Source organism: Lonchura striata, chromosome 17, assembly GCF_046129695.1.
Source record: "Lonchura striata isolate bLonStr1 chromosome 17, bLonStr1.mat, whole genome shotgun sequence".
NCBI classification, from domain to species: domain Eukaryota; kingdom Metazoa; phylum Chordata; class Aves; order Passeriformes; family Estrildidae; genus Lonchura; species Lonchura striata.
Window position 1 is genome coordinate 12,557,751 of NC_134619.1, and position 21,733 is coordinate 12,579,483.

At 53.6% G+C, this 21,733-nt stretch overlaps 1 protein-coding gene across 1 annotated transcript; it reads left to right on the plus strand.

Moving 5' to 3' along the window:
- Positions 1 to 381: 381 nt before the first annotated feature.
- ZNF341 (zinc finger protein 341) lies at positions 382 to 20,199 on the plus strand. Its single transcript, XM_021540452.2, has 15 exons — positions 382 to 421; positions 4,387 to 4,497; positions 5,569 to 5,756; positions 6,831 to 6,983; positions 7,888 to 8,121; positions 9,372 to 9,567; positions 10,078 to 10,162; positions 11,132 to 11,322; positions 12,245 to 12,438; positions 13,413 to 13,621; positions 15,167 to 15,263; positions 16,111 to 16,243; positions 17,020 to 17,131; positions 17,880 to 17,950; positions 19,122 to 20,199. Exons 1-15 carry the CDS (start codon positions 391 to 393, stop codon positions 19,631 to 19,633), a joined length of 2,517 nt encoding a protein of 838 aa, XP_021396127.2. The 5' UTR covers positions 382 to 390; the 3' UTR covers positions 19,634 to 20,199.
- The last annotated feature ends 1,534 nt before the right edge of the window (positions 20,200 to 21,733 follow it).

The window sequence follows — 21,733 nt, forward strand, 5'->3', positions numbered from 1 at the left end:
CCATAGGCCCTCACTGCTGTCAATCACAACTCTCGTCCAATAAGCGGCAGCACTGCACCCTCTGATTGGTGCGGAGGGTTTGTCCTGCGGCCAATGGGGGCCGAGCGAGGCGTCCCGCCCAGCCGCTCCGTAAGGGCGGCGGGCGCCGCTCCGAGCCCGGCCCGGCGCTGCCCGGTCGTGGGCCGGGGGTCGTGGCCGCCGCGGCCGTGCCGGAAGCCCGAACAGGGCAGGGGCGGCCACCGGGCGGTCCCTGCCCGCTCTGTCGCAGTGCCGCGACCCGAGTTGAACACGACCGCCCGGCCCCGGGGCCTCCCCCGCCCCTCCCGCGCCGTGGGCCCTTAGCGGGCGGCGGGCGCCCCCTGGCGGCGCCGCTGCCGCCGCCGCTCCAAGATGGCGCAGGCGATCTTCGAGGCGCTGGAAGGTAACGGGGCCACACCGGGGCCGCGCCGGGACCTCCCGGGCCGCGGCGACAGCCGGGGTGCGCGACCCTGGCTCCTCCGCGCTCCCCCTGTCCAGCGCCGCCGCCGCGCGGGTCGCGGGGCCGCGGCGGGGCCGCCCCCGGAGGCCCGGCCCGGCGCGGCGTGCGGCGCTCCCGGTAGCCCCGGGCTGTCTCCCGCGCTGCTCTTCCGCTGCCCGCACCGCAGGCGCGGCTGCAGCCCCCGCCGGCAGCCCCCGCCGCAGCCCGCGGCTCCCTGCCGCGCCGCTGTCACCTCCGCTCCCCGGCCTGTGCCACCTCCTGCCCGTGCGCCGCGGCATCCCCGCACCGCCCAGCGCAGTGCCCTGTGCACCGGGCAGCCCTCGTTAACCATGGGCTACGGTGCGCTGCATCCCTGCCTGTGCCAGTGCCCGACGGCCCGCGGCATCCCATGCCTTCCCTGCCCTGTGCCTGCTGTTCTGGGGCACTTCATCCCTACCCTGTCCCTGCCCCTGCTGCTCCTGGACACTCCATCCCCATCCTGCTCCTGGACACTCTATCCCCTCCTGCCCCTGTTGCTCCTGGACACTCCATCCCCATCCTGCTCCTCGAGACTCCATGCCCATCCTGCTCCTTGACACTCCATCCCTATCCTGCCCCTGCTGCTCCAGGCCCTCTGACCCCCTCCCTGCTCCTGTGCCCATCGGGGAATTCCCATCACCGCTGTCTCTGTGCCCAGGAAACAGCAGCACCAATGCCCAGGACACTCCCACCACTCCTGCATGCTGGGGTCCCCCCTCTTCTCCATGCCCAGGGCTCACACTGCCCGTCCCGCTGCTGTGCCATGCTCTGTGCCAGCCCCAGGGATAGTGCCTGGCTGGGTGCTGGCCCCTGCATGTGTATTCTGAGGGGTGGCTGTGCTCTTTGGCACAGCCCGGGCAGTGCCTGTTGTGTGGGTGAACAGGTTGTGCTCAAACACATCTCACTTTGGTGCTGGGGCACTGTTACAGCCAGGTGCCATCCGAGGATGACTGCTGATCTATAGCAGTCTGACACAGGGCTAGGGGTTAGCCTCTTTGGAGAGAAACTACTTCATGGGCATTGATTTCCTAAATTGGATTACAGATGTATTTTCCTTTACGTGACACCGCCTAGAAGGTGTGACATTGGGATCGTTGCCGGTGCTTTTGAGTATCACCTGTGACCACAGCAGCAGAGAGAGGAGCAGAGAATAAATCTTTTCTTCTGTTTTGTCAGGTGACTTGGTGCGTTTGCCAGCACCCCGTGTAGAATCAGGTCCCAATTTCCTCTTGCAATCAGCTCCTCATTGTGTTAGTTTCCCTGCAGCATTCAGGACAGCAAAGCTTTTTATCAAATTGAAAAAGGAGGAGGGGGGTGGGTTTAAGCCCGCAGCAATTGGCAGCTTTTAGTGCCTGAGCTTGTTTGTTTTGTCTCGTTGATTGGATTAGGAGTCGATGGTGACTTGGCATTCTTAGAGCAGCCTGGTCTCAGGGTGCTGCAGGGCACAGGTGCATCTTCACCTGTCACTAAAGCACCTGCTGCTCCTGTCAGGAAAAAAGGCTTTATCAGGAGGGCAAATTAGCACCTGGGTGATGTGGACAGTCTTGCTTCATCTCCAGCTGGGAGAAGTTTGAAAGGGAAGGAAAAAAGCACAGATCAGTAGTCCTGTGCTTTTATCTTGGCTTCCCCAAATCACTTTGGTTTTGTCAGGCTCTGGGCAGCTCAGCTGCTGCTGCTGCCAGGAGAGAGGGAGCTGGGTTTTTAAGTTCCTTGGCTGAAGAGCATCCTACAGGCTGGTGCTGGCTGTAGGCAGGGCAGGACTGATCCAGAGCTGTCTCCTGGAGTCTGTGGATGGCTGTGGCTGGCATCCTTGTAACCAAGTAACTGCCAGCTTGTCTTCATGGGTTGCTAGCCATGTCCTCAGGGGTTTCCCTCTGGGAAGTGTGGTGGTGTGCAGTTCCGCAGTGAAGTGCAGGAGCTCTGAATTCCAAATACACATTTCTGTTGTCCTGGGCTATTTTTCTCTATCAGGAGGCTGAGTGCAGCACTGACAATGTTGCTGCATCATTGTGTTCATGTCTTGGCCTCTCCTGAAGCCTCTTCCTCCTTGTGGGATCAAGGCAATTGTTTGGCTTTTTTCCTTGGAAGATCTGACTCTGTGCCAGAAGGAAACCCAAGCTGCCCAGTGCCAGGCATATCAAGAGTGGCACTGTTTGTGCAGTTGCAATTATCCTCATATTATACTTCACCTGAATTTTTGATCCTTCTTTTCCTCCCAGCTTATTTTTGCTGGAGAAGCACTGCTCCATGGCACTCTGTGCTTTGGCTGGGCCATCAGAAGCCTGCAGTGCTCCCCTTGCCGTTGAGCAGGGGCTCTCTGTGCAGGGGGAGGTGTATTTTAGAGCAGGGCTTTGGCTGGGGTGAGGAGATCCTCCCAGCACTGTTGCAGCGGTGTTCTGCCGGCGGGGCTGAGCTGCAGGGCTGGCTCCAGCTCTCCCTGCAAGCCAAGGCTTGCTGAACTGGACCTGCAGCTTTGCTGTGCCTCTGTGATCTGTGTGAAAGGCTTCCCGTAGGCATGGTGGGAATTTGATGGGAGTGTGTGATGTAGTGGGATCTGCTGCCTTCCAGCAGCTGCTTGTGCCCTTGGAGGATGCTGCTCTGCTCTCTCCCAGGGACACGAGCAGGGGTTGCAGCATCTCCTCAGTGAAAGGATGAAAAAGGTGTTCACAGAATCTTAATGTGACATATTTCACACTGGGAATGCATGATAAATGAGTATTTAGGGTATCTTTAAAAGGCTGGAGATTATATGGGTATTCCCCATCAAGAAGGTAACATTCCAGTTGTTCAGGAGAAATTTTGAGAGGAATCTGGGGTGGTGGATGCTCCCGCTGTGCTGGTCCCTTATGCTGTGATTTGCTGTGGTGCTTCACTGTCTTCTTGCTACTGTCTGCTGAGCAACCTCCCCTCATCTCAGTCCTCACCTCACTGCTTAGGAGTGATCAGACTGATTGATTTTCCTTTCATGTGGCACATAATTCTGAGTTCAGAGCTTTGCAGTTTTGTTTTGCAAAGATCTGGAAGTGAAAAACCACCTAAGAACCCCCCAGCTTTCTTCCCTCCCTTAATCCACAAGATATAACATACAACCTTGCTGTGCCATTTGCTTCCTTTGTGAGTTCTGTGTCATAAAAGAGTGATAAGAAAGAGTGGTGCGTGAAAATCACCCATTTTTGTTCTTTTTCTCCCAAAATCAGGTTGTCCTTTGTGTCTTTACATTCAGCTTCTAAATAGAGTGTGTCATGTTTAATCCACAGTCCTGTGCTGCTGGCCAGGTTGTCTCCCTGGATGAGCAGTCCCAGTCTTCTGTATTTGTCTGGAATATTTTAAAACATTTTAGCTGTATTGTAAAATATTTGTGCCAAAGCAAGTAAGCTGATTCTAAAACAAATCTGACTGGGTGTGTGTGCCCTGTGTCTGATCAGATCTGGGAATGCTGGCCTTGGAAGAGGGAGCATTTGCGACACTGCTGGAGGAGCTGCTGCACACAAGGATTTTGCTGCCTCGAGCTTGGTGTCTGGGTGTCTGTGCTGCATTCCTGGGCAGTTCCATCCAGGCTTCTGCCCCACACTCCCTGCAACATTCTCAGCTCTTTTCTAGCTAGTGTTGTAAGCATCCTTCCTCTCTGCAGCAAGTGCCTGAAACCTAGCCCTCTTTTGGCTTTCCTTGCCCTTCTTCCCTTCTCTTTTTGCACCAAAGGAGTTCTGAAGACAGGTGGGAGTGTTGCTATTGTGTGGTAGTTGGTGCTGTGGAGTAGAGGGTGAGAAGGTGAGAGTGGCTCAGGGAGGAGAGAGCAGCAGCTGGAGAGTGTTTCAGGAGTGAGCTCCCAGTGCCCAAACACCCCTGTCTGGCTGAGTTCAGTTCACCATCCATGCTTGTGTCTCCTTTAGGGATGGATAACCAGACAGTGCTGGCTGTACAGTCCTTACTGGATGGACAAGGAGGAGTCACGGATCCGTCTGCTCCCAATGTCAACTCCGCCGCCGCCATCCAGCCCATGGGTGAGTCCTGGTGGCACTGGGACAGAGGACAGGGCAGGGGGCTGCACATCTCCTCTGCAGCATGCACAGCTGGGTGTGTGGGGTACTGCTATGAGTGTTGTGAGCCCTCAGCAGGACCAGACAGAGCAGGAGGAAGGGACACGTGCCCAAGCAAGCAGTGATGTTTTTGGAGACAGTCTTGACAACAGACTTGACCATGAGCTTCCAATAAATACACAGAGGGAGAGAGAAGCTACTGTCCCCACATCTAGTGCCTATTACTGTTAATGTGTTTTGTTTAATATCCATTCCTTTTTATCTAGAGATGCTCAGGTGCTCCAGTTCTGGAGCATCTCTGTGTGAATGAATATGGGAACTGGTCATTTATGTGCATGTGGACCCTCATGGTGCTGGACTAGAATTTGCTGGGTGGATGGGGAGTTATCCCCCAAGGAGTTACAGTGTGTGTCCTCAGAAATGGTCAACTTCAGGCTGTGACTCAGACAGGGGAACAGCCTTGTGAGTCTGCCTGGATGGAGTTCAAATAGTGTCTGGTTTGCTAACGCTGCAGATTTCAGCTGGGACATGTAACTGGGTTGTCTTCTTTCTGCTTCTAACGTCAGGCATAGGTGCCAAAAACCAGAAGCGTTGTGGAGGGGTGTTAGGACACAAGCTGACAGTGACTCTGTGCCTTTATCCAAGGTACTTCTTGTGCTTTGTGCAACCTGAGTAAGAAAATCTGCCTCAGCAGATTTTTGCTTTGACTAAAAGCAGAGGGTGCTACAGGAGCAAGGTTGGTTGTTCCTGTATTTGGGATGAGAAGACAGACAGTGGGATTAGTGTGTCCCAGGGAGACAGTGGGGTTTGTGTATGGGAGCAGGGCTAAGATGGGCTCTGTCACATCCCTTGCTTTCAGAGAGAGCTTGGGCTTGGGGAGGAGGGACAGCTTGGCCCTTGCAGCTGCTGTCTCCTGACAAGGATGTCCTGGAGATGCTGAGATCCAAAGGTGCCTGTTACCCTACACTGTGGTTGCCGGGTAGAGCACTGTGGAATGCAGGAGAAGGCCTGAAGCTCTGCTCTTCTTCACTGCAGATGACGAAGACGTGTTCCTGTGTGGGAAGTGTAAGAAGCAGTTCAACTCCCTGCCTGCCTTCATGACCCACAAGAGAGAGCAGTGCCAGGGCAATGGCCCGTCCCTTTCCTCAGTATCTCTGGCCACCAACAGTGTGTACACCCCGTCCATCACCTCGGTGCAGCAGGCTCCCAGTGCTGGCCGGCAGGTACCATGCTGCAGACACAGGCTCTGCTGCTGGGATTTGGGGCTGGGGGGCATCAGGGTGATGGTTTTAGATCCAGTGGTGCCTCATGATTGAGCTCTTTTCTAGGAGGTTCAGCTGTTGTCTCTTTGTTGGCTTTTCACCTCATGGTTGTAGTGTGGCCCTCTGCAGTGAGGTATCCTCCAGCAGGAGTGTCCGACAGCCTTTTTTCAGGACAGGACAGAAGGGGTTTCATGTTCTGTCTGTGCTGCAGACAGACCTTGCCTCTACTGAACAGCCCCGGTGTCAGAGCCTGGCCACAAGCCTGGGTGCACTCTTGCAGTGCTCAGGGGGCTGTGGCTCTTGCTGCATCCCTGGTCTGGCTTGTGGGCAGAAGTGGAGCAGCTTCATCCCTGCATCCCTTCTCTCTCACTCTTGCAAATAAGTCCACATAGTGTGGTGTGATGACTGTTGGGGGAATATCCCCTCTGGAATAATTCTCCTTCCCTAGAGAATCCTCCAGTGGGAGTCCCTGGTGCATGACATATAATGTGCCTGCAGTTGTGGCTTCCAAAGTACTTTCAAACCAACTGCTTTTTGCAAGTTAATGTAGTCCCAGTGGATGGTACTTCTTCCCAGGGCTGCAAATACGGGTTATTTACTGCCAAAACATTCAACAGCCTCTCTCCCCTGCTATAACCTGAGTCCAGTCTGAAGGGATGAGCCTGACATTCGCTGACTGAGCCAGAGCAGCCTCTGAGTTTTCCACCTTCCCTTGCTGGGGCAAGCACCCAGGAGAGGCCTGAACTTGTCCATGACCAGTTTGTCCTGCAGATCTTGTTTAATAACCCCTGATTTGACTTGCAGCCAATGGCCACTTTCTGAGCCACTGTGATATTTTTTTTCCTCCTTTCTGAAGAACATTTGTGGAGCTAAGAACTCCCACGGACTCAGCAGGAAGCTGCAGATAATTACTGTGGCTCACTGCTGACCAGAGGCTGTGAAAGCAGAGACCCTGAGGCTGAGGAAAAATCAGTGTCATTGTTTTTGGAGTATTGTTTTGTCCTGTTGCTGGTTAACAGTGTATCTTTCTTTCAGCAAATCTCTACGTACATCACAGTTCCCCCATCACCTTTGATTCAGACCCTGGTGCAGGGGAACATCTTGGTCAGTGATGAGGTGCTGATGTCAGCCATGTCTGCTTTCACCTCCTTGGACCAGCCCATGCCAGTGGTGCAGCCCCCAGTGCAGGTAAGGGGCACGTGTGGATCCAGAAGTCATGGGTAAAGCTAACCCAATTCCAGTCCCTTGGCCATGGGAGTAACACCTTCCACTAGCCCAGGTTGCTCCAAGCCCTGTCCAGCCTGGCCTTGAACACTTCCAGGGATACTGCCCACACTGCTGAGGATGCTTCCCAGGACACGCTTGGCTTTCAGGGCTGCCAGTGCCCACAGCTGGGTCATGTTGGGCTTCTCATGCACCTTCACTCCCAAGTCCTTCCCCTTGGGGCTGCCCTCAATCCAACCACTGCCCTCTCTGTGCTTGGGATTGGCCTGACCCAGCTGCAGCACTTTGTATTTGGTCTTGTTGAACTGCTCAGGTTTCCACAGACACACCTCTCAGGGCTGTCCACACCACTCTGGGTGCCCACTCCTTCCCTGCACTGTTTTGACTGCACCACACAGCTTGGTGTTACCCACAAACCTTTTTGTTGCTGGATGCTCAGATCTTTGTAATGTGGTCTCTCCAGCTTGTTTTTGAGCTCCCATATCATGATTGGCTCCCAGGGCCCTTGTCAGCTTACTCCATGGATTCCTCTCCTCCTGGGAGCATTGTTTGGGTTCTCCCCAGGCTGGCTGGGCTGTACACACTCTCCATCCTCTGAAAACATTCCTTGTAACCAGAAGGATTAAAAGCTTTAAAAACAAAGCAATAAAAGCAGTGGGGCTTGAGGGCTTGGGTTTGGAGGAGGCAATGTGTACCGGCAGATCATGCCAGGCAACCAGCACAGTGTGCTCCGGCCTGCCAGTTGGAGGTGCTGTGTTGTGCCAAGGCATTCCTGCAGGCGAACTGGGATGGGGAACGCGTGTGAGGGAGCAACCCCTCCAGCTCCTGGCTGCTGCATTTCCAACGTGTCGTGTCTCTCTGGTTGCAGAGCAGCATGAGTATGCACGCTGGGGCTGGCTACCTGTCCCAGCCCCCTCCGCCGCCGCCGCCCCCGCCGCCGCCCCCGCCGCAGCCTCCGCCTCCCCCGCCGAGCCTGGCGGCTCCCGGGCAGCCCGGCAGCGGCAGCGGGGTGGTGGAGGTGTACAGCGCCCCTGCTCCCATGGCAGCTTCCAGCACCGTGGAGATCCAGACCCTGGGCATGCAGCCCTACCCGCCCATGGAGGTAAGGCCAGGGCTGCTCCTAAGGATGTGTCCTCAGAGAATCACAGGATAGGTTGGGTTGGAAGGGACTTTAAAGCTCATCCCCTGCCTTTGGGATGGACACCTCCCACTGGATCAGATTGCTCCAAGCCCCATCTAATCTGGCCTTGAGGAGTGTGGAATTACAGTGTGGGAAGATGGGCTAGGTTACTTGACAACAGTTATTTTTTTCTGGGAGAAGGCAGCAAAGAGGAGATCAGTAAGATCATGAGGATTTTGAGAACAGGAGAAACAGCTAAGAGAGACAGATGACTGACACAGGCTTAGGAGACCTGAACCTTTGTTTCTGGCCAAGGGATTCCTCCCAGAATATGCTGGGAGTGTGAGGAAGTAGAGGAGAGGGGCTCACCTTCTGTAGAAGCACAGAGCATCACACTGCACACTTCAGGCTTATGTGGAGAGAAAAATCCAGTCTAAATCTCAATGAGCTTGTCAAGGTGGCTTTTGCTAAAGAATGGCATAGGCAAGGTGTGGATTTACTGGTGGGTCAGCTGTTTGCAGTCTCTACTTTTGCACTGCCCTTCATAACAGGAGCTGCTGGGTGTGGCTGAGGTTTGGCATCCTTAGCTGCGTAACTGGAATCTGATCTGGAAGTGCCAGTGGGCAGGAATGGATGGGGGTGTTGGATAAATAGTGGTCTGTGTTAATTTATCAGGGTGGGCAGCAGAAATGACTTTAAACTATCACCCCAGACTGATCACTCTTTCTCTTAAGTGTTCTTTCCGAATCTTGATGCTGACATAAACAGCTGTGCTTTGGCACCTGGAGTTTCCTTGTGCCTTCCTTCCCTTCTGCAGTCCTGCCAGGACAGGCAGCAGGACCTGGAGATCCCTGCTTCAGGACTGGTGTGAGCCTGCCCACAGGGTCAGCAGTGATCCTTCTGGTAACCTGCCCCAGAGGGATAAGAAACTTTTCCAGGCATGAGACATAGATGGGGGACAAGACAGATCCCTCAGAGTGTTTCTTTGCTGCCCTGTTTCTGTTGTAATAACTTCTGCATGCTTTTTGATGTTTAGCAGGATAGTTTCACACTGTGCAGGGTGTCAGTTTTAGTTAGAGAGACATTGTTGGACTGGTGAACCAGAAATTTGATCTAGTTTTGCAGAAGAAAAGTCAACCCAACTGCAGCCTGATGTGGGTGGAGATGGAAGTTAGGGCATGGTATAATTCTCTGTAGCAAACCTGTTTCACTGATGAACTGCCCTCTCACAGGTACCGAGCCAGTGTGTGGAAAGCCCCGTGTACCCCTCTCCCCCTGTGTACAGCCCTGGTAAGCAGGGGTTCAAGGCCAAGAGCACCAGTGCTCCCAGCCCCCTGAGCAGTGCAGGAGGAGGCTCTGTGGTTGGCTTTGATTCCCCTGCTGCTGCCAAAACTCGCCGCTGCAAGAACGAGAGTGGGCTGCAGGAAGGTGAGTCCCTTCCAGCCCCTGCCCTGTGGGTCACTGGGCTTGTCCCAGCTGCTGTGCCATGGGCTCCCTGAGGGGTGGCATTGGCTGTGCAGCTTTGGAGGGGGAACACAATGGCTTTGCATGAAACTGGTGGTTGACCTGGGGGGCTCACAGCAGAGACAGAGCTGAGGCCTTTCCTCTCACTCATGCTATGTCTTTTCCCAATGCCCAGAGCACCTTTAAGGTTGGTGCTTTGTAGCTGGGAAGGTCCCTGGAAGGCAGTGGTTGTCTGGGGGGAATGCCCTGCTCCACCAGACTACACTGCTCAGGATTTGTAGAGTTATCTCAGGCTGTGTTAATAAATGATTGTGCCCATAACCACTCCCTTGTCTGGCCAGGCAGATCTTATCTTTCTGTAAGCTCTTTATTCTTGGTCCCGAGCTGTCATGTCTTGGGGTGAGGGGCCCTGTGACACTGTGGGGACAGGGCTGTGCCACATGATCTCATTCTTGTGTGTGCTCTTCCTTTCAGGCAAACCCAAGTCTCCCAAGCTGAAATGCACATACTGTGACAAGGCCTTTACCAAGAACTTTGACCTGCAGCAGCACATACGGAGGTAACAGTGCCCTACCCTGCACACAGCAGAGTGACTGGGCTGGAGCAGGGCACAGCTCTGCTGAGGGAGTCTGTGCAGTCCAGTTTATGTCCCAGAATCTGTGCTGCAGTGGGAGGGTTTCATTCTTCTCACCCTAGGATACCTTTTCCCCAGTGACTGGAGTGAGGGCTGTATCATGGATGGAATCTTCATGCTGATTATGTGCTGGGACTGGAGGCTCATTTTCCTTGCTGATGAGACCTTGACAGCCAAACCTCTTGTCACCTGATCACTGGAGTAGCAGCATTCCCACTGCTTGCCTCTGCCCTTCCCCTTCCTCTCCCTCCCTAGCAAGCTGCAGCCTTCCTGTTTGCTGCTGTTAGCAAAGTGTAAGCCCAGCTCAGTGTCTATACAGGGAGCTCTAATCAGAGAGCTTTTCCCTGGCAGGAGGAAGCTGAAATTTGCAGTTTTTCCCCCCCAGTGGAGTCTGCTGGACTCAGAACAGGTGGGAAGGAACAATGGTGGTTTTTGCACCTGGACTCTTCACTTTCTCTTGAAGCAGAAGGGCATAGTAGAAAGATCTTTTTGCTACGGACAAAGGAGAACACATTCAGGCAGATCCAGCTAGAAGAGATGTGTGCAGGAGAGAGAAGGGTGACAGGGAAGGAAAGGCTTGTACCCTTGAAAAAGTGATGAGGTCCCCAAGGTCTGTGCAGGGACCCTGACAGTGAATGCCCTGATGTTGCTGCAGAGCTGTTTTCTTCTCCTGCTTCTTCCTTTGATCCCCTGTCATTCCCAGACCACAAATGTTTTGTCTGTGCACCAGCCGTGTTTTCCCAGGCCTCTCACAATCCTCCTCCTCTGGTGTTTCTGGTCTCACAGCCCTTGTTTGGTGTGTCCAGGTGTGATCTGCCAAACTGAGTGCTGAGCACTGTCCTTGTCCCACCACAGGCCCTGCCTGGGGGCTGCTGACCTGGTGCCTTCATTCAGTCACACAGGTGAGAAGCCCTTCCAGTGCATCGTGTGTGGCCGAGCCTTTGCCCAGAAGTCCAACGTGAAGAAGCACATGCAGACCCATAAAGTGTGGCCCCCAGGGCTGGGCTGCACCATCTCCCGCAACTCCATCACTGTGCAGGTCATGGCCCTGAACCCCAGCCAGCCTGAGGACGAGGAGAACACAGGTGTGGTGCCTGGGCATGGTGTGTGTGGGGCAGAGCAGTGGTGTGAGGAGGCTGCAGGTCTCTGCATCTCCACACAGGGAGGGAGGGGAGCTGTATGTGCTATCTGTATTCCTTGGCAGTGTTTAGCATGTCACACTAAGAGTGGCATTTGCTCAGTTCCAGCTGGAAGCTGCGTAATTTCATACCCCTATGGTAGGTTCAGGTGCTGCTGGAGACAGTGGCTCCAAACTCTGTCCCAGCATGTGCATAAACAGAGCCAGGTGTCTTCCCCTTCTCACTCCCTGGCAGCACGGCTTTGGCAGTGCACAAGCCACACCTGACAGCTCTGGCCTAGGGGACAGACAGCTGCTGGTTTAGGATAGCCCAGTGCTCTGGCTTTGCACTGTGCAGGTCATGCCCAGGCTGGATCTGCCCACAGTGGCCACCTGTAAATACTTGAGGCAGAGGAGAGCTCCTTGTTGGTGTCTGGATGCCTTTTCTGCTGATAGCCTCAGACCTGTTAGGGGAGGGAATACAGTGGCAATGTCATGTCTAGGACATCTGGAGCTGCTCTTTGTATGCATCATGGACTGTGAAACACTGGCTGGATCTTACCTCCTGTCTCCTGCCAGTGGTGGGAGTAAATCTGGCTCTGGTTCACTGGTGGAGGCCTGTTCTCTGACTGCTCCACAGAGCACAGTTTTATCCCTGGAAAAAGAGAATGGGCTGGGGAGGGGAAGATGGAGTAGTCAGAGCCCTTAATAATCTGTCAACAAATTTTAAACAGCCTTGTTAGTGAGATTCATCTGATCTAAGGAGTCTGTCTTTGAAAGGGAGCAAGAGCCTGGCCTGGTGTGTCCTGGCAGCATGGTGCTTGCAGCGCAGCTTTCAGAGCTGTCTTGTGTGACAGCTGGGGTCAGGCTGTGACTTTCCCTCTCTCCAGGTTTGCCGCAGCCCTCCAGGAACACGGTGCCCCCGCCCCAGGAGCTGAGCCCCTTGGAGGAGAGCGAGGCCTCCAAGCTGGAGGCCAAGCAGGTTGTCCTGATCGACAGCTCTTACCAGTGCCAGTTCTGCCCCAGCAAGTTCAACACCTACTTCCAGCTCAAATCACACATGACACAGCACAAGAATGAGCAGGTAGGGACAGAGGGTGCCTGTGTGGGTGGCAGTATTGGCATTAGCTCCATATAACGCAGCTGTTATCAGGCTCTGACCTGAACCTTTTGGTCTGTAGAGCTGCCAGTTCTTCATGTGCAGCTCAGCTCTCAGGGTAGTAGCTGTATGGTCTGAGTGGCTTTGAAAACTCCTTTGAAAACCAAGTGAGAAATTGAACCAAGCAGGTTTGGGTGGCTAGAGAAGAAGCAAAGAAGTGAATTGTGTCCAGTTCTGGGCCATTCACTTCCAGAAAGGCATGGTGGTGCTGAAGCCTGTCCACAGAAGGGCAGCAGAGCTGTAAAAGGGGTCTAGAGAGCAACGCAGAGGAGGAGGGGCTGAGGCAGCTGGGGAAGGGGCTCAGCCTGGAGAAAAGGACCTTCTGATTCTCCACAACTCCCTGACAGGAGGGTGCAGCGAGGGGCGAGTCAGGCTTTGTTTCCCACAAGGGACAGGACAAGAAGAAACGGCCTCATGCTGTGCCGAGGAAGATTCAGGTTGGACATGAGGAGGAATTGCTTTACTGAGAATGCTGTCAGGCATTGGACTGGGCTGTCCAGGGAAACAGTGCAGTCATCCTCCCTGGAAGAGTTCAGTCACTGACTGCACTTGGCACTTGGTGCTATGGTTTAGTTAACAAGGTGGTGTTCTGTCAAAGATTGGACTTGCTGATCTTGGAGGTCTTTTCCAACATTTATGATTTTGTAAAATCCAAACTTTTCAGTGTATGTGGCAGCTCTTGGGTCCTGGGACAATCACTTCTGGGGTGTTGTAGTCCTACCCACTCGAGTGGTTTCAGGCCCTCACATCAAACCCCTTTGTCCCACCTTGCTTTCTGAGGGGTGTGCCCTGACAGTTTGTGCTTCTGTCTGGAAAGGAAGGCACTTCTGCCTGTTGACAGAGAGCTTTCCCCGCTTGTTTCCATGGTGAGCCTCTCCAGTTGCTCTCCCTTCCCCCAGGTGTACAAGTGTGTGGTGAAGACCTGCGCCCAGACCTTCCAGAAGCTGGAGTCCTTCCTTGAGCACATCAAGAGCCACCAGGAGGAGCTGAGTTACCGCTGCCACCTGTGCAGCAAGGACTTCCCCTCGCTGTACGAGCTGGGTGTGCACCAGTACTCGCACAGCCTGCTGCCCCAGCACAGCCCCAAGAAGGACATGGCCGTGTACAAGTACAGTACAATCGCTGCTCACAAGGCTTGTAGGAGTGAGTGGGTGCAGAGCATGCTTGGTGGGATCTTAGAGGGGACAGGGGGCCCTGTGTCCTGTGGCTGTGGTGCTTTTGGATACCCAGGTGTCACATGGGGGGGTTCCCTTCACCAGACTGCAAAGGCCAAGCACTTGGAATGCAGGGAGTCTCTTTGAATGACAGTGAAAAGCTGGGATTGGTTATGTGGGAAGGTCCCGTCACTGATTCCTCTCACCACCAGTTAAGAGTGAGATGGTGTCCTGGGGTGACTTCACTATGTTGAACTGTATCCCCATTCATCTGTTTAGCCCAGAAATAAGTTTTGCACCTTTAAGACTGGTTCTGAGAGCCAAAGGAGTGGGGAGAGAAGTAATGCACAGTTTGCTTTCAGAAGCTGCACTCAGTCCTCCTTCTCCTGGGCTGTGTTGTCTGTGGAACAGACAGTGAGAGAGAGCTCTCCTTTGCTTTTAGTTAGTTTTTGCTCGCTGGGGCAGTGAAGTTCCCAGGGAACCAGGACCCTAAACCAAGACAAATATGCACAGCTGAACCTGCCCTGGGCTGAGTCAGAGAGCCAGGGAGGCCCTTCCCAGCCTGTTTTTTATGATTCTTCACCTGCAGTAGAGGGATTGTGGGTTGTAGAAGCTGTGCCCAGAAAAAAGTTTCCTATCCCTTTGCTGCAAAAGGGTCTGTTCCTTGGAAAGCTTTTCGGCTAGTGTGGAGGGAAAGTGTGAGGAGTTCCACAAAGAGCTCCACGGAGCTTTTGGAATGCCCATAGAAGTGTTCAGGGAGAGTAGGAAGCCCAGGAGATACTGGAGTCACTTAGGAGCTTAATGGAATAAATATCTGCTAATTCTTGCCTAGACCATGGTTTTTAGTTATCCTTGCACTACAGAGCTTTGTTCTACAGCATAGTAGTGGGGATCCCTGAGATCAGAGCCCTGCTTGAGCTTGAGGAGGTTTTAGTCTGACCAAGGGAGAAGGGGTTTCACAGCAGGAACAGGGTGGAGTGCCTCTGTCCTCACTGCTGATGGTGCCTGTCCCCAGTGCCTGCTGTCAGTCAGCTTTGGCAGAGCCCTCTGGCAGAAACACTGCCAGGATGTGTGACCCCTGCCATGCTGTGTCCCCACTCTCAGCTCCTTCTCTGGAGGCTGGTGTCTTCAAGCAGTGAAGATGGAAGGAGGTATTTGAAGTAAAGTGAAGTCCTTACCTAAGACTTGTCTCCATAAGGAAGCAATGTGGAATATGTGCTCAAGTCTGGGTGGTCCCATGGTAGCCTCTGGCAAGTGCACTAGTATTTAGAGGCTTCTCCACCCAGTTTTCCAGCATCTCCCTCTCTGAAGGATGCTAAGTATGAGTGTGAACTGGCATGTGGGTTGCTGAGGTTTTCGAGCACCTGAGTGGTTATTTTCTGTATCAGTCCTGTCAAAGATCACCCTGGAAGGTGGCTGGGCTTGGTAGGTGTGCCTCGGGTGTGGGGTTTGCTGCAGTAGCCTTGCTCACAGGCTCTGTCCTTTCTCTCCACATCCAGGTGTGTGAAGTGTGTCAATAAATACTCCACCCCAGAAGCCCTGGAGCACCATCTGCAGACAGCAACACACAACTTCCCCTGCCCTCACTGCCAGAAGGTGAGTGCTGACCACAGCCTGAGCCAGGCCTGGACACCTGGCAAGGGCTCTGAGGGGGACAGGAGCCCTCGGCCCTATGAGCAGGAGCCTTGGCTAACAGATTTTGAGGAAGCAGAAAGTGAAGTTAACTCTGTGGGGAAGGCAGGAATTGCTGGGGATGCTTGTCCAGCCCATCCTGCTGCTGACTTTGGTGGGAGACTGGGCATCCTTCTGAGATGCTGGTCTTCGGCACTGTGGTGTTACACAATTGGCAGCAAGGTTTCAGCTTATGTGTTTCTTAAGAAAGTTTTGGCGCTTTTTCTGTTTTGAATTTTTGTTGGCTTGTTTTTAAAACTCTGTCTGTGCTTCTTTTATAAAATCCTGAAGGTTTTCACAGTGCATCCTTCCTGGGAAAGCAGTGACTGAGCTTCTTGCTCAGGTTGCCCAGAGAAGCTGTGGCTGCCCCATCCCTTGAAGTGTCCAAGGCCAGGTTGGACAGGGCTTGGAGCAGCCTGGGACAGTGGCAGGTGTCATGGCTCACAGCAGAGGTGTTGGGACTGGTTGATCTTTAAGGTCCCTTCCAACCCAAACCATTCCATGATTCTTATGTTTTCTATCCCGGCTACACCCCCTGTGCCAGCTCTGTGATGTCCTGTGCATAGTGCCAGCTCTGAGGTGTGTGTCTGTGGTACAGGTGTTCCCCTGTGAGCCATGTGTTTGTGTGCTGCAGGTGTTCCCCTCAGAGCTGTTTGTGTGTTGCAGGTGTGTGTGTGTGTGTGCTGCAGGCGTGCCCTCAGCTGTGTGTTTGTGTGTTGCAGATGTGTGTTTGCTGCAGGTGTGCCCTCAGCTGTGTGTTTGTGTGCTGCAGGTGTTCCCCTGCGAGCGGTACCTGCGCCGCCACATCCCCACGCACGGCGGGGGCAGCAAGTTCAAGTGCCAGATCTGCAAGAAGTTCTTCCGGCGGGAGCACTACCTCAAGCTGCACGCCCACATCCACTCGGGTACGGCCCCCTGCTCCCAGTGCTCCCCTCTCTGTGCCACAGCCCCGGCTACCCTGGGAGCAGGAATGACAGAGTTATTGCAGTAATGTGGTTTCACATCGATGGGTTTGGTTCAGCCTTGTGCCCAGCACTGTACTCGTTAGAAATGGGAGACACAGGTGGCTTCCCCACTTGCTGTTGTGGCAGAGCCAAGGAATTTTTCCCTGGAGAGCAGGAGTGTGCAGCGTGGGTTGTTCCCATCCATTTATTATTTTATTGAGAAGTGGCTGAGGGAGTGGGGGTTGTTTGGCTTGGAGAAAAGGACGTTCAGGGGAGACTTTATCCCTGTCTACAAGTCCCTGACTTGTGGGAGGCTGTAGCCAAGTAGGGGTCAGTCTCTTCTCCCAGGCAACCAGCAACAGGACAAGAGGGTAAACACAGCGTAACGCTGTGCCAGCTTGACCGGGGAAGTTTAGGCTGGACATCAGGAAGAATTTCAGAGAAGGGGTGACTGGGCACTGGAAATGGGCTGCTCAGGGAAGTGGTGGAGTCACCATCCCTGGAGGTGTTTGAGAAAAGTCTGGATGTGGCACTCAGTGCCATGATCTCATTGACAAGGTGGTGTTAGATTATTGGTTGGACTCAATGATTTCAAAGGTATTTTCCAACCAAATTCTGTGTGATTTATCCATAGGGCAGGGAAGTTTGCAGTGTGGCACAGCTGGCCTGGTGGCCTGTCCATGGCCAGAGCAGCCTGTGTGGCTGGAGTGTCCCTGAGCCCTGCTCTCTCTCCCCAGGTGAGAAGCCCTTCAAGTGCTCGGTGTGTGACGCAGCGTTCAATCGCAAGGACAAGCTCAAGCGCCACATGCTCATCCACGAGCCCTTCAAGAAATACAAATGTCCCTTCTCGTATGTAGTGTGTCTGCATGTGACAACATATCTGAACGGGGTTGGGATGTGGGCAATGTGTCCTGCAGCTGTCCTAGGGGACAGGCTGCCTGGGGAGGTTGGAATACTGTGTGCTGTTGAACTGGGAGCCCAAGAGTCCCAATTCTTCATTACTGACTTCCTGTAGGGCCACATTTCATTGCTTCATCAGCCCTGTAAAATAACTCCCACCTTCATGGGGGGCTTGGGGGAGCACTAGAGAGAGAAGGAGCATTATTTGATCACAAAAGTTCCCTGGATGGTGGCTCTCACTCACTGCCATGTCTCTAAAAACATGTGACAACACAGGACCTAATGTACAAGCCAGGGGAACCAAGTTTTGGAAGGTTCCAAATCCATGACATAGCCATGCATTTCTGAGGTAGCCCAGGCTGACTGGCTTATCCCTGCTCCAAGCAACCTCATGCCTCCTTCCAAAATCCTTCTGTCTCTAGCTGGGATCTTGAGCCTGCTGCACTTAAGAGCATTCATAGTTAGACATAGACCTTGTGTAGTTTAGAGAAAGCCACATGTCCCTGTGGCAGCCTGTTTAGTCCTTGCCCCTCCCCAGAAGGGCTGAAATAGTGGAATTCCTGCTGAGGCTGCACCAAGAGAAACATCTAGGTGCTGCTAAGGAGAAGGGTCATGCATGTCTTTATTGTCTGGGATCTGTTTATGCATTGTTCCTCAGCTGGTTCCCACATCTCACCAGCATTTGTTGTTGTTGCAGAAGCCACACAGGCTGCAATAAAGAGTTCAACAGGCCTGACAAGCTGAAAGCTCACATCCTGTCCCATTCAGGTGAGTGGTTGGGAATGCAGTCACTGGGATTCCCTGTGGTGCTGTAGGAGCATGTGACAGAAGGACTAAGCCTGAGAAATAAGAATCATTTACTAGCTTTAGATTTTTTCTTTCTGTTTTCCTGCCTGCCTGTTGAAGTGAGTGTCTATTCAGGATTATGTCTAAACTTTGGGTGGTTTCTAAAACAATATAATCTGTAGGCAAGACTTACAGATGAGACTCAGGAGCTGAGCTGGATTATTTGGTCTGTTTGCTATCAAGTGAATATCTAGAGTGCTCTGTCCACTCCTCCTCAGTCCCATCTCACATACAAAATAAGATCTCATGGGATTTGATTCCCTTCTTGTGTTCTAAAAATGATACTCCCAATTCTAATAAAGACAAATAATTTATTCCCATGCCCCAGGGTGAACAATCAGACTTTGATCTCTTGGGATAAAGCTAGACATTTTTCCTTTGCCCAAAGCCCTGCACAGTGGGATCAGATGGGATGGGCTGAGAGTGCAGTCATGGGTTCTTTCATACTCTACATTCCCATATTTTGGAGGGGGGGAAAAAAGTGAAAATTTCTTTATTTACTAAATACACTTGAAAAAAACAATACTTCAAGATTGTTCTGCATTTTCATCACAATTAACCTGACATGTTTTTCTGGTGATATTTTAATGCTCTTACTTGAGGCAAGAATATTTATTTGCAGTCTGCAGCTTCCTCCTGAGGGAGAGTGAAAGGACAGGCACTGATCTCTGTGACAGGGACAGGACCCAGGGAATGGCTGGAGCTGTGCTAGGGAGGCTCAGGCTGGAGATCAGGGCAAGGCTCTTCCCCAGAGGTGCTGGCACTGCCCAGGCTCCCCAGGGGATGGGCACATCCCCAAACCTGCCAGAGCTCCAGGAGCGTTGGGACAGCGCTGCCAGGGGTGCCCAGGTGGGGCTGTTGGGGGGTCTGTGCAGGGATGGGGCTGGGCTGGGGGGTCCTGTGGGTCCCTCCCAGCTCAGGACATTTTATGACTTTGCAGAGTCATAAGTGGTTATGGTTAAACACAGCCATTGAAGCTGTAGGCACCCAGCCTTTACTGTGTGTGGCACAATGTCCCCTCCCTTTGATCAGGGAGCACGTCCTGCTCTCCCTGGGGGCTGGCTGGGTCTCACTCCCCTCCCTCTGTGTGCAGGGATGAAGATCCACAAGTGCCAGTACTGTAACAAGTCCTTCAGCCGCCGCGCCCACATGGTGGAGCACCAGCGCTCTCACACCGGCAACTACAAATACCGCTGCCCCACGTGCAGCAAGGGCTTCACTCGCCACAAGTACATGCGGGAGCACAAGTGCCGCCTGGGCTCGCCCAAGGACAAGGAGCTGCAGCTCAGGAAGGCGCAGAAGAAGCGGGTGGCGCGGGGGCGCAAGGCCGGGCTGGCACTGCCCGGCGCGCTGGGGCTGCCGGAGCTCAAGGACGGCGCTGCTGGGGAGAGCTGCCCCGAGGAGGGCCCCAACAAAGAGCCCTTCCAGGAGTCGGACGCCGTCCTGTCCATCGTGGTTGGCGGGTCAGGAGCTGCAGACCCAGAGCTGGTCCCTGGGCAGCCCAACAGCATGGCCTCCAACCTGGCCCTGGCAGAGCTGCAGACGGCCTCGGACGGGCCCTGCGCCATGCTGGCTGTCCCTGTGTACATCCAGACCTCTGAGTGACAATGCCCGGAGCCACTGTGTGGCTGGGGGCTGCTGCTGCCACTGTCCGACTTGGTGCTCAAATTGGTCCCTGTGGAAAAGACCAAAGCTCTTCTGGGGAGGTAGATGGATATGGGAGGGAATGGCTTCCATCTCCACTGGTTCTTCCCATCCTTGGGCAGAGGACTGCTTGGAGGCCACTGATGCCTACAAGGCACTGAAGAGGGTGGCTCCTTTATTTCTTGTCCCTCTGTACCACGGGTCAGCTTAGGGCAAGAAAGACAAAGATCCCTGAATCAGGGAAGAAGAAGGACCATGCAAACTTGCAACAAACAGAGCTGCTGAAATCAGGTGGCTTTGCAAATCACAGCCTGTCCCATCTGTGGTTTTTCTGGCCTATAAACTGTATTGCCCAGTATTTGGGTGGCCCTTCTGAGAGCAAACATCCTTCCTAGTGGAAGCAAGTTCATCCTGAGATCCTTTGGGAACACTGTTCAGAAATACCCTGATAGACTTCTGTCTGGTATCTTCTCTCTGTCTCAGTAGAAAGATCACCGTGTCTGTACTTATAAACACCCTGGACCTCACGTGTGGAGTCAGTGTGTGGGAACCTGTGTGTGTGGGGGGGGCTCTTCTGTCGGGGTGCTGTTCTCTCCACAGTGTTTGTTCATGGTTTTTCCCCAGATCTAGGGATTTCTGAGTGCCTTTGACATCAATGAGTCAATCCCTGGGAACAGTTAAATGGGACCCCTCTGTTCAGTGAGGGCACAAGGGCTGGGTGAAGTGACCTGGCCAGGATCACACAGGAAACCTGTGATGCATCCAGCAGCCAGTGTTCCAGTGTCAGTTCTGGGCCAGGTGCTGCAGAGACGCTCTGGCAGCTGCTTCCCAGCCTCCTCATTCCCTCAGCTCAGTTCTTGTCAGTAGTTTCAGTGGGGAGTTGGTGTGGTTGAGCAGCAAGGAAGTCTGGTGTGACTGGGACATTTGTTGTCCTCTTGGCTTCTCTGATTTCCTAAGCAGGAGTCCCAAAGTCAGCATGGGAACACCAAACCCAGAAACTGAAAAATGCCCATTGCAGGGGCAGGTCTGGAGCCCAGGCAGGCCAGGGAGCAGCCAGGGATGCTGGTGCCTGCTCCAGTGCCCTGCCAGGCTCCTCCTGTACTGCCCTCAGCCTCTGCTTTTGCACTGTCACAGGGTGCACTGGCTTTAGGGGAAGGATCTGCACCCAGACCTGCACATCCCAGCTGCCTTCTGGCATGTGTGTCCCCATGCTCTGCTCTCCCACACTTTCTCCCTGCTCCAAGGGTAGGGCAAGCCTGAGCTTTCCCAGGTGAGTTTGTGTGATGAGCTGCTGAGGTGTCTGTGGGTGCAAAGTGCTGCATTCCCAGCCTGTTTATCCAGAGGTGTGCAGGGTTCAGTCAGTCCTGGGTATGGAAATCCTGGCTGTGTCTGGGACTCTGTGGCTCTTCTGTCCACTGCAGCAGTCAGCCCAGCTTTACTGGTCTGACTGGTCTGATCCAACCCATTTTTTCACCTCAAGGTGTTCTTGTCTCCTTCTTTAATTCTTAAAATTGTAAAACCAGCAGCTTGCAGAACGCTGTACACTGTGCTCCCTGACTGCTCTGTGTAATGATGGCTTTCACTGTCACTCCTGGGACACTGTCACACTGTTCAGTCTGCATGGGTCTGCCACCAGTTCACATTGCTCACTCACTTCCTAACTGACTTTCTGCTCATTTCACTTTTTTGATGGTGTTTGTGCACCTCCGGCTGTTGGTGGGTGGGAAGAAATGGAGCTCAGGGCTTCCAGGGGAGGCTGGGAGAAGGGGTTGTAGAGGATTTACATGAGGTTAAGGAGAAGTCTTGCCTCTGCCTCAAAGATGGAGGTGGAGAGGGTGGAGCCAGGCTCCAGAGGTGCACAGGGATGGGAAGAGAGGTGATGGTGACATGTTGAAATGTGGCAACTACCAGTACTTAAAGGGGCTTATGAGAAAGCTGGAGAGGGACTTTCCACAAGGGCCTGGGGGGGAATGATCTCAAGCTGATGGAAGATTTAAATGTGATATTAGGAAGAAAATCTTCCCTGTGAGGGTGCTGAGGCCCTGGCATAGGTGCCCAGAG

Bases quoted from the DNA above. Each gene is read 5' to 3' on its own strand.
- ZNF341 (XM_021540452.2), top strand. From the start codon at position 391: ATGGCGCAGGCGATCTTCGAGGCGCTGGAAG. The intron at 5,757-6,830 runs GTACCATGCTGC...TCTTTCTTTCAG, and splicing joins CTCCCAGTGCTGGCCGGCAG to CAAATCTCTACGTACATCAC. The intron at 11,323-12,244 runs GTGTGGTGCCTG...CCCTCTCTCCAG, and splicing joins TGAGGACGAGGAGAACACAG to GTTTGCCGCAGCCCTCCAGG.